Consider the following 12,260-nt stretch of genomic DNA (forward strand, 5'->3'; position numbering starts at 1 on the left):
AAGCTTACTGAAATAAAATCATTTTCATGACTAGAGAAAGTAAATAAACAGGATGCCTGACGTACGTGGAAGAGCAAAGTTTTCCACAGTGAGGAATCATTACTGAGGATTGAGGATCCTAAGTTCCATTTCCTATCTTGCACATGTGGGCCAGGCAGACTCTTCTTAGAAATGAGGATGAGAATGATTATTAGTCTGATTTGAGACGATGATGAATCTGCATTCAGACAGGAAGTTGAACAATTGTCCTTGTGGTGCGGCTGGAACCATCTTGAACTGAATACACTCAAAACTGTATAGATGATAGAGAGAAAAAATGGAACTTTGTTATTTATATGTTGACAGCAGCCAGACTATTGCACGTGCAAACATGGAAGGACACTTCAATTCCTACCATTGAGGAATGGTTGCAGAAGTTGATGGTTGCAGAGGTTGGCTGAAATTGCAAAACTGACTACTTTGATTAAAGAAAAGAACATAAGTATTTTTGTTTCCACGTGGAAACCGCTTCTGAACTTCATAATTGATGTGGAAAAGAGTGAAACTCTGACTTTGGGTTTTACAGATTAGACCAGAGATAGGCAACCTGCAGCTCTGGAGCTACATGTGGCTCTTTCACCCCTCTGTTCCGGTCAGCAGAGGGGGAAAAAAAGTATGCTGTGCTTGGAGGAGACACTATGATAGGGGAACCGGACTTCCGGTCAGCAAAGGAAAAAGGACGTCGCACTAGGAGAAAACTCCATGGTGGGAGAACCGGACCTCCAGTCGGCTCCGGAATTGAATGGAGGGGGACTTCCGGTTAGGGCCTTTGTGGCTCTTTGAGTGTTTAAGGTTGCCGACCCCTGGATTAGACTGATAGATCTTTATAGAAGTGGCTTGTTTATACTATTGTGGAAAAGCAAAAAGTTGTGATTTGTTGTTAACGCCTTATTTTATTGTAACAGAGCGAGTCGAAAGTCAGTGCTTCTTTTTCTTTCTTTTTTTCCTCTATCTTTCCTCACTTCTCTTCCTCCTTTCCCCTCCCTCCCTCACTGCTCTTCTATTTACTTTTGTATTTTGTATTTTATAATACTCTATAACTCAATAAAAAATGCTTACGATAAACTATAGGGATGATAGTAGATTTTTAGGAGAAGCTCTCCTTCTCCTATTCTACCACCTCTTATTATACTAGATAACACAGTATTAACAGTAGAGGCCTTTTAAGGCCGCCTCAGATTTCTGCTTGTGTCAAGTTAATTTTACGGCACAGGTAGTCCTCAACTTACAACTACGACTGAGCCCCACATTTTTATTGCTAGGCAAGACAGTTAAGGGACTTTTGACCCATCTTGCGACTCTTTTTTTGCCATCGTGGATAAGTGAATCAGTAAGAGTTCTTAAGTTAGTAACATTGACCTTGCTTGTCCAAAGGTCACGAAAAGAGATCACATGACCCCAGGACACTGCAACCGTCATAAGTACATGCCAGTTGCCCAGTGTCCGGATTTCGATCATGTGATGCTGCAGCAGCTGTAAAGTGTGAAAAATGGTCCTGCCACCTTTTTTTTTTTCAGCGCTGTTGTCACTTCGGAGAGTCAGTAAATGAATGATTGTAAGTCGAGGACTACCTTTATTTACCAAAGGGGCCAGGGGTAAAACCCAATTTCGTAGGAATCAGCTTCAGTCGGTGAACATCAGGAATTCATTCCCCTCATAGCTCCCACAGTCATTTCCCCCTCCCTAGAAAATAAGAGCATATTCATTTATTTGGGTTTCTCCCATTTTAGTGTAATGTTTTCCAGGCGCTTTCTTTCGTGGGAAATACCTATAATCCTCATAGGGAGGAAGACTTGGTGTTAGAATTCTCACATCCCCTAAATCATGGGCCCTTTTACGACTTGTGGACTTCAACTCCCAGAATTCTGGGAGTTGAAGTCCACAAGTCGTAAAAGGGCCCATGGTTCCCCACCTCTGCCCTAAATGACTTCTCTATTGAAAGATTTGCCACTAAATATCAGTTGTTGGGAAGCATCAGCAGAAGGTTTCTGTCTTTCCTTGCCTGCAGGCTTTCCAAGAACGAGATACAGTAGTTGGTCACTGTGGGGAACATCCTATTGCACTAAATAAACATTTGTCTTAAAGGAGTTGGGCTCCTATTTGTTTTTAAGATGGATATCCTTCCCCTGATTAATATACCCTTCCCCTGACATAGTAGCATATCAGGACATTGCCTGGAGGATATTTCTGCTTTATGTTGATCCAAGCACTGCAATGAAGAGAGTGCTTTATAACTTCTTTCTTTATAAAATCCTTCCTTTTTCTTGCAAGCGCAACCCCAGACTGGATTTAAAGATATACCATTTAAAGATATGCAGACTTGGCGTTAGGGATCATCAGAAAGGGATGCCGTACCTCGTTCAACTTTAATCCTCAAGTTGTAAAACTGGTTAGCTCTGAAGGGATAATTGTTCTTCTGATATATTTCGTTGTTTATCCTGCAAATAGCGTAATTTGTCTGGAAATGGTTCTGTGTACATATGAATAAATTTAACTACCTAAAGGACCCTGCTGCAGAACTACCAGTGAAAAGTTGCCTATAAGGATGAATTATACCTTGATTTAAAACGTAGCACACTTGCACATTTCTCTTTCTCCCTTCCCCCCCCAGTACAAATTTTACTTAAGATTTTACCTTTTTGTTGTTGTTATTGTTGTTATTGAAAACACAGGAAAGTCATGCGGTGCTTTTGAAACTTCCTAGAATGATGATAAATGAGATGCATATGTTTTTCCCATAGTAACCCAAAACAAATAAAGCAGATTTTTTTTGATGCTTTTAAATTAAGCCAAGTTTTCTTTCTTTCTTTCTTTTTTTAAAGAAATATCTATGCCATGCAGCAATTATTAGCTGGGTGAAGCTTTAGATGAGTTTTTCCTCAACCTTGGGAATTTTAAGATGGCTGGCTTGGGAATTCTGGGGGCTGAAGTCCACATATCTTAAAGATGGTCTGGTTGAGAAACACTAGTACAGATCTTGAGATTGAAAATGCTCCTGGTTGGGACACAAGGCAGATCCAGCAATAGGATTTAAACCTGTTTTGAGTGGGATTATATTACCCTTCCAAGATCAGGTCCGCAGTCTAAGAATACTTCTAGATAAAGCAGAAATTAAATGGTGGTTACAGCCAGGAGAGGCCTGTCCAGATTAAATTGGTGCCCTGACTGTGTTGATCAAATCACGCTTGGCCCAGTTTATAGCTGGGTTAGTAGCAAACATCTGGGAGTTGGATTAAAGCAACACACTTCTAGAGCTAAGTGATCTCATGTATAGGGTTGAAATGCTTATAGTAGCTTTTGTTTACCTCAGACATTCTGTACACAAATTACTCAATCATCAATGAGATTGCTATGTTTATGAAGTAGATACCAGATTGTTAACTTCAGTCAACTTCCTTCCTTCCTCCCTCCCTCCCTCCCTCTTTCTCTTTCTCTCTCTCTCTCTTTCTCTATATCTTCCTTACTTAAGCCTCTGTCTTGAGGAGAAATCCCAGTTCTGTACTTTAGTTGTTTTGCATCTGAGTATGAAAGTTACTGCATAGGAAAATCAAACATTTTTAGTAATGGTGAAATGTTTTTATAACATGGTTTATATCTACACTAATGCCATGTCTGTATTCAGAAATGTCCCAGCTTTGTACTGATAGTTTAAGACAATGAAAAGCACTACTGTCTGTTGATAGTATTTCACTATCTTACATACATTCTGTCCTTGACTTTCTCCTTGTTCTCTAACCTCTTCCTGTTTCCCACAAGTCCAAAAGTAAACTATTAGCTAGCTGAAAAGGGGGAATAATTTAAATAAATAAATTAAAATAAATCTGTTTCTACATTTCTACATTGCGGGTAGAAGAAGGGGTTACTCTGCTAACATCCCACTCATTTCCTTCTGCATAGTAGGGGGTAAAACCTCCCTTCTTGGCTCTATAGCCTTGTTGCATGAAACTCCCCGCATCGTTAGTTATTCTAATGATCACTATGGAAGGTTTTTTATGAATCTGAAAGACTCTTGAATATGATTGAATTCTATTGAGGAGGGGGTCATCTGAAGTGATGATGATGATAGCTATAGCAATAAGACTTATATACTGCTTCATGGTGCTTTACAGCCCTCTCTGAGCGGTTTACAAAGTCAGCCTATTGCCCTCAACAATCTGGGTCCTCATTTTGCCCACCTCAGAAGGATGGAAGGATGATGTTATCCATTCAGTCATATCCATCTTTTGGCAATTCTGTGGGCCAGTCTCTCCACATGTTCTGATTTTATACTACTTTTATGAGTTTTTCTATACTGTGGCTAATGTCAAATTTGATGGTGTTCAGCCATTGTGTTCTTTGGGTAACTAGGGTAATGAATGGCTAGCCTAGTACTGATGATGTTACCTAGTTGGGTAATGAAATGTCTGCAAGAAAACAGCTAAGCTCAGAAAGCAACAAAGGGACCCAACAAATCTATTGCAACTCTGTCTTTTGATGATTTCCAAAGAGTATGTTTCAGCTTGTGCATTTTGCCCAATCTTAAATTTATCTATTTGTTTGATTGTTTGCTTTTTAATTTGTTTATTTTATTTGTTTGTTTGTTTATTGCTTTCAGGGCTCAGAAGTGGTTTGCCATTGCCAGCTTTTAACCCCATTGCTACCATTATAATATCCTAAACAGCCCTTCACTCCTGGGCATCTAAGATCAGAGACCGCTTTTTTTTTTTTAAGTTTTATTATTCATTTAGTATTCAGACTGCTGAATACTAAAAAGGTACCTAGTATAGTTGGCATAAAATAATAAAATACAATTACAGTGGGATCGTTTCTGGGTCCTTATCAAGAAAATCCTGATAATTTCCCCAGAACTGTACAGTTTGATAGAATTCAAATGTATTTGTTTGTATTAGTTGCATTTAAAGCTGTCTAAAAGGTGACCTACAATTGATTACATTTTTAAAAATAGCAAAACCAGTCAGTCTGTCGAACCTTTTGAGATGGATGATTTATTATTTAAATTTCCAAGCAAATTAATTTTGCTGAGAATCAAATATGGAAATAAATAAATGTGTTACATTCCATCAAAATTATTTGCTCTGCTAAAAAGCTTAATTAATGTGTTCTTGAGCGATAACCTAGGGAAAAAATAATGAAGTGTTCTGATATCTGTTGTATGTTTGTTAATACCTGTCCTGACTAGAAATACCTTTGTTTCTTTCTTTTAGGCCCAGGATTTGAATGTGATTGAAGAAGTCATTCGAATGATGTTAGAAATAATCAACTCCTGCTTAACAAATTCCCTCCATCATAACCCCAATTTAGTGTATGCCCTGCTATACAAGCGGGATCTCTTTGAGCAATTTCGAAGTCACCCCTCTTTCCAGGATATAATGCAGAACATAGACCTGGTATGTACTTAATATCATCTGTGAAAATGCTATTTACAATTGAAAATAGCTACTTGTATTAACTCCTTTTACTAGGCCTTATTTTGGCAGGCCTCTTCCGTGTTAGATGCCTTTAAGACTTCCCACTAAAATAATCCCTAGGTCTGTGATGGTGAACCTATGGCACACATGCCACAGGTGGCACGCAGAGCCATTTGTGCAGGCACATGAGCCCCAGCTAAACTAGCCTGCACTGCACATGCCTCCCAGCTGATTTTTGGCCTGTTTAAGGCCTTTTTTGGCCTCCCAGAGGCTCGAGGGAAGCCTCTGCAGTCTTTGTAGGCCGAAAAACAGGCCCATTTTGTCACTTCCGGTATTTCCGGAAATACAGGAAGTGACAAAACGGGCCCATTTTTTGGCCTACAAAGGCTACAGAGGCTTCCCTCGAACCTCTGGGAGGCCGAAAAAGGCCTTAAACAGGCCAAAAAATCAGCTGGGAGGCACGCGCATGAGCAGTGGAGGTAAGGGGGTGGCAGGGGTATCGCGCGCACATGGGCGAAGGACACGTGTGCAATTTTCAGCACAGGAGCCCAAAAAGGTTAGCAACCACTGCCCTAGGTGTTGCATTTTTTTTCTCAAATTATCTGTTTATCTACTACACGGGTGTCAGACTCGCAGCGTCATGTTGCTGTCACGTGATGTTTCACAACGTTTTTCCCATCTGTGGAGCTAGGGTGGCCTGTGCGTGATGCATCCAGCCTGTAGGCTGCCAGTTTAACACCCCTGATCTAGTAGATTTATTAATGTTTTTAATATTGTGTTTTTCATCTTGAAAGAAGTTACCATTAAAATTTTTTACCAAAGTGGCATGTGAAAGCTGCTCACCATAGGAGAATTTAAATATTTTTTTTATAATGTGAGAAGCCTACTTTGGCAAAAATGCCTCCACATATTTCCTTATAGAGAAATGAGAAAAGACCAGATGTACTTGACAAGGCTTCAGATTGTGTCGATTTTCTAGTAGGAGAGGATATTTCTGTATTAGTTGCCGCTTTTGATATGAGAATACTCTGCTTTATCCGCTGAAGGGCACCAAAAGAAACATATAAAAAAATAAGCTAGACGCATTTTTTTATAAAGTGAGTAAAAAATGCTCTTCCTCCAGCCAAACTTTTTTGGAATATAGTATTATTTTATTACAAACACAGTTGTGAACATCAGTTTATTGGGGGGGAAAAATCCATGCTTATTTATTCAGTATGCTCAGAGGAATTGTAACAGACAAAAATAAATTTTAACGCTCTCAAAAAGCTAATCAGCAAGTATAACAATGATTGGAAAATGCTGGATCTACGCTACGTGTTGGAAATCAGAATTTAGTAACGAATTCTTGGCAACGACGTTTCAATAATGCAGTTTGTCAGTTGTCATTATTTGATCAACTGAATTTATAGATTTTTTTTTTTCTGAAAAGCTGTTCAACAATGTTTTCACATGCATTTGCTTAAAATGTTTTCTCCAAACTTTTCATCAAATGATCAGCATGGGTGGTTTACATCAAAATAAAATGTTGTTATATTAAAGCCAATGTAGGAACAGTATTAGAGTCCTGAATAAGAAGAAAAGAAAAAAGAAGAAAAAGAAATAATATTAGTTACTTTGGCCAGGCCTTCCAAAGTCCTATAAAAATACCTTTAAATGTTTTTTTTTTTAAATTATTTTCCAAAACTCATTATTAGGGAAATCCAGTGTGTGTAATAAGCATATATCACAACTATGCTAAAAGAAGAAAATTGACTCATTTGAGCTGTGGTATTGGAGAAGACTCCTGCGTATTTTTCTTAGATAGCAAAGGTAATTAACAAGCAAGTACTGGAATGCATGACACCAAATAGGTCACTAGAAGGAAAAATCAGAAAACTGCATCTCACGTATTTTGGCCATGTCATGCAGGGGAATTCACTGGAGAAAGCAGTTATGATCTGAAGAGTTAGCAGTAAAAGGAAAATGGTGACTGGACACCATCAAAGCTGATACCAGCCAGAGCATAGAACAATTCAAAGAAGTAGTGTAGGATCAGAAGACATGGAGAGACCAGGCCCACAGGAGTCACCGAGTGTTGAATGCGACTGAATGGACACCATCATCATCTCACAACTGGGAAGAACTTCTCCTTAGTACCCACCAACTATGTCTTGAATGATAGGAAAGATGAAATGAAATTAGGGTTTAGGATTGTCAAGGTACGTTGGATGGGACTATTTAAAACTTTAAACATCAACATCAGCACTTTACATTGGACCTGGAAGCGAATAGTGTACAGAGCAGATTAATCTTTCTGGCCAAGGTAAATTGCCCAACCATAAATCTAATTTGTCCTAGTCTGGAACATTCAAATAATTATTGCAAAAGTCAGGCATGGATCAGTGGTGAGATTCAAATTTTGTTACTACCGATTCTGTGGCCGTAGCGTGGCTTGGTGGACCTGGCAGGGGAAGGATATACTGTAAAATCTCCATTCCCTCCCCATCTCACCAACCTCTTTCCAGCTCCATTCTCCTATGCAGGGCAACCAAAGAAGACCCAGCCGATCAGCGGGACTCAAGAAGCAAAGAAGAGATGAGGGCAGGGCCAGTCAGAGGTGGCATTTGCCAGTTCTCCGAATTATTCAAAGTTTCCGCTACCGGTTCTCCAGAATTGGCCAGAACCTGCTGAATACCACTTCTGGCATGGATAAAGGCCAGATGTGCCTCCCTTCCTGATAAAGGGTTTAATGAATTCCCTTCTGTTACCCTCTATCCCTGGATATCAGCTCTTGTTCTGTAGGAAAAAAAACCAATGGAAGACCTAATCCCAGTGTTCTATATTGTGATGATCTGGACAAGACAAGTGGGCAGCCATTTTTCCCTGTCTCACCCAATACAGGTATCCCAAAGGTGCTTTTTCAAGAGGCAACTCCTGAAAAAAGAACTTTTGGAACAACCATGACCTGGATGACTGAGAATCTCCATAGATGTTTAGCTATGCACTTTGGGATGACCACCACAGGATGGTTGTGCACCACCTACCTTGAGGATTACGCCCATGGTGACAAAGGCCCTAGAAGTTACGTTCTTTGCATCTGAGAGGTTAGCCTTCCCTAAAAAGTGGAGGTGCAGGCAAAGCAGATTGGATCTTGCTAGTGGTAATGAAGGAATGTCAACTGGATCAGCTCCGCTCATCTTCTCCTTGAGAGGGAAGGATGGAGAACAGAAGAAAGCAATGCAAAGGGGAAGCCTTCTCAAGGAAGAGAGGGATATGGATTAGGAGGACATCCTTTTCCTTGGACTTCTACTGACTGACTAAGCTGGCCCAATAGTCTTCATGTTCCCCATCACAGATTTATTCTACAGGTAGTCCTCAACTTACAACCATTTGTTTAGTCATCATTCCAAGTTACAACAGCATTGGGGAAAAAAAGTGATTTATGACCATTTTTCACACTTAACCATCGCGGCATCTCCAAGGTCACGTGATCAATGCAGGCGTTACCAGCAGACACTTTTTTTTGAAGTGACCTCTGATAATGAACGTCTTCCATGGTGCTGTCAGACGGTGCTCCATTCAAAATCCAAGAAAGACTCCATCGTTATAGAGAAAAGGGCTTTTTACTGGAATTCAAGTGGTAGCATCAAAGTAATTCTAGATCTGAGGATTTACGCGCGAAAAACACATACACAAAGTGATGGCAACGTTCCCACCCACCATAGTTCAAACGGTCCATCCAATCGAAGATGTGTATCACGTCATGTGGGGCATCTTCAGGTAGTGATGCAGACATCTGGCCGTTGACCTTGGCCTAGTTTGATAAAGAGCTGCAGTTGCGCAGTAAGCAAGCAAGGAAGCATAAACAATAAAGTTTTTCCCCCAAGTTATACAGTTCATTCTCTAAAACCTCCAGCACATTTCCCATTCCCACAAAGCCCAATTATTTCACCCTCCCCCCGTTACTATGGCAGCCGAAAGATGCAAAAGAAAGGAAAGGAAAGGAGTCTTGAAGGCTGACAGGTGCCTTGGTGTTGTGCCTCGCCATTTTTTTTCCTTCCTTCCTTTCTTTTCTTTTCTTTTTTTAAATAAGGCTCATGACCATGTGGGACATCTTGGAATCCTTTCTCTTCGCATGACGAAAGCTGTTGGAAAACCCCAGGGAGCCATCCTGCCAGCTTCCAGAACACAACGGAGATTATTTTGCCAAACTAGGACGTACCATCATCCTTGAGCTCTTTGGTAGAAGGAACCAAGTTAGAGGCTTCACAGCAGAAGCAGGATAGGAAATAAGAGTTCTTCCAAGTCTTTGGAAGTCCAAGTCAATAAAATGAAAAGATAGTTGATCCATCTTGCCCAATCTGATGGCCTCCTCAAGAGTGTACAGCCAATAGCTAAACTAGAGGGTGTCTCTAAGTCTAAAGCTACTCCTTGGTACACGTAGACCTCAATTTACATCCTTTTAGTGGCCGTCTGAAGTTACAACAGCACTGAAAAAAAGTGACTTACGACTGTTTTTCACACTTACGACGGTTGCATCATCCCCATGGTCACATGATGATAGCTTGGATGCTTGGCAACTGGCATGTATTTATAACTGTTATGCTGTACCGAGATCCTGTGATCCCTTTTTGCAGCCTTCTGGCAAGCAGCGGGGAGGCCAGATTCACTTTAATAACCATGTTACTAACTTAACAGTGACAGTGATTCAACTTAATGACGTTGGCAAAAAAAGGTCACAAAATGGGGCGAAACTCTCTTCACAGCTGTCTCGCCTGGCAGCCGAAAATTTTGGGCTCGATTATGGCTGTAAGTCGAGGGCTGCTTATAAAACAAAGGAATCCCTTGCCGGAGAGATTTTAATCCCCCCTGTTGCTGCAGAAGAGAGCAAGGAAGACTGCTCGCTTTCCTGTCTCCGTGTCTTCAAATGATGCCCAGGAAAAAGACCAACCATTGAAAGATACACCGGGCATCTTATATTCCTAAAGCTGTGTTTAATGTTATTTGCAGAATACATGAATTATGCTTGCTTCGATTTGTGGGTTTGAGCTTCAACAGCTCTAATATTGTGCAGATAAAAACCATCTGGGTCACTTAGTAACCAAGGCTAGTAGGAATTCTGTTTTCATTTATTGCTGAAGTCTGTTCCAGAACTAAATGGACTCCCTTTTCTGGCGAGCATGATGGGGTTTTTTTCTTGCAGGCGGTTGCAAAACCGGGCTGAAGTCATGCGTGTTATAGAAAGTTGGCTTATTTCCTTTGTTGTATCGAGAATTTTCCTACTAGATTCATCGATCTGATAAGCAACAACAAAAGATCTCTGAAACTAGAAAGGAAATTCTAAAGAAGTGCTGAAGAACAATCAGACCTTTTGCTACCGTGTACCACCATCAGTTGTTCGCTTTTGTGGATGTCTTTGTGTACTCAGAATGCAGAGGTATTATTTTTAAATGATCATTGGTGTTTTAACAGGACCTATTGGGTTTAAAATGGAGATAGTTATCCTGAGCAGCTGCTACAGATGGTCCTTGATTTACAATTGAGCCCAATATTTTTTGCAACCTTTTTTCGCCATAGTTGTTAAGTGAATTACTGCAATTATATGTTATGTTGGAAGAAAGTTCCAAGTGGGGAAAAAGACACTGGAAACATGGAGGCTCTTTGGAAAGATGGTTTAATGGTGGACAGGACCACATGGCTTGGAGCTCCAAAGTGAAAAGGATGATCTCATGCTTCAAGATGTTGGGTGAAGGAAAAGAAAAGGAGCAAGATGGCTGAGAGACCCTTAGTTATATACCCTCTGTTGGACCTCCCACCCTAGTGTTTCCTGTTCCTGTGTAAAAAATGTATCCCATTGGCTGTCAGACTGTCAGGGATGGGAATCTTAGCTAACTTTGTAGGCTTTGTCTGGACCACATGACTTCACCTGAGTGCTGGCTGATGCAATCTCCCCAGGCCGGGTGGTGAGATGGGTAGAGGGCTTTGTTATGTAGAATACTCGGCCCAGGCCTTAATGCCCCCTACCCCATTAGCAAAGGTGGGGGGGAGCTGCTGCTTCTGAGGTGAGTTTCTGCTTCTGAGTTTCTACTTCTCTTTTTAGGGGAAATATTCTGCCTTTTTAGTATATCCTAAAATATTTCATTTTCCTAGGAGAGGGGTAGGTTTGAACTTCCAGCAATTAGTAACGTGGTTGCTAAATGAATCTGGCTTCCCCATTGACTCTGCTGGTCACATGCCCCGGACGTTGCAACCATCATAAATTTATGCCAGTTGCCAAGGGGCTTAATTTTGATCCCACGACCACAGGATGCTGTGATTGTCATTAAGTGTGAAAAAATAGTTTCACACAACTGGCTCAGGAATTCTGGGAGTTGAGCTCCACAGGTCATAAAGGAGCCATGGTTGGCCATCCCTATCCTAGAGAATAATATAGCAAGCTGAAAAAGGCGTAGCAGTGTGCAGCAGCAGCCAAAAAAGCTAATGCAATCCTAAGTTGCATTAACAGAGGGATACGACTAAGATCAAGGGAGGTACTAATACCACTCCACAAAGCTGTAGTAAGACCACACCTAGAGTACTGCATCCAGTTTTGGTCACCACACTATAAAAAAGATGTTGAGACTCTAGAAAAAGTACAGAGAAGAGCAACCAGGATGATTAGGGGACTGGAGGCTAAAACATATGAAGAACGGTTACAGGAGCCTGGGCTTGGCTAGTCTAGTGAAGAGAAGGACCAGGGGAGACAGGATAGCAGTGTTGCAATATTTGAGGGGCTGCCACAGAGAGGAGGAAGGGGGTCAAGCTATTTTCCAAGGCACCCAAAGGCCAGAC

At 40.9% G+C, this 12,260-nt stretch overlaps 1 protein-coding gene across 10 annotated transcripts in view; it reads left to right on the forward strand.

The window, feature by feature from the left end:
* The window catches only part of DYM (dymeclin), a 245,106-nt gene that overhangs the window by 183,808 nt on the left and 49,038 nt on the right, over nucleotides 1–12,260 (forward strand). For all 10 annotated transcript variants that reach the window (XM_087927522.1, XM_087927523.1, XM_087927518.1 and 7 more), the window contains one exon: nucleotides 5,244–5,426. In XM_087927522.1, coding sequence (XP_087783648.1) covers nucleotides 5,244–5,426 — 183 coding nt within the window. The remainder of the gene's footprint in view (nucleotides 1–5,243; nucleotides 5,427–12,260) is intronic.

The sequence above is a fragment of the Pseudonaja textilis genome, chromosome 2, assembly GCF_049901715.1.
Source record: "Pseudonaja textilis isolate UNSWEBS1 chromosome 2, rPseTex1.2, whole genome shotgun sequence".
Classification (NCBI taxonomy): domain Eukaryota; kingdom Metazoa; phylum Chordata; class Lepidosauria; order Squamata; family Elapidae; genus Pseudonaja; species Pseudonaja textilis.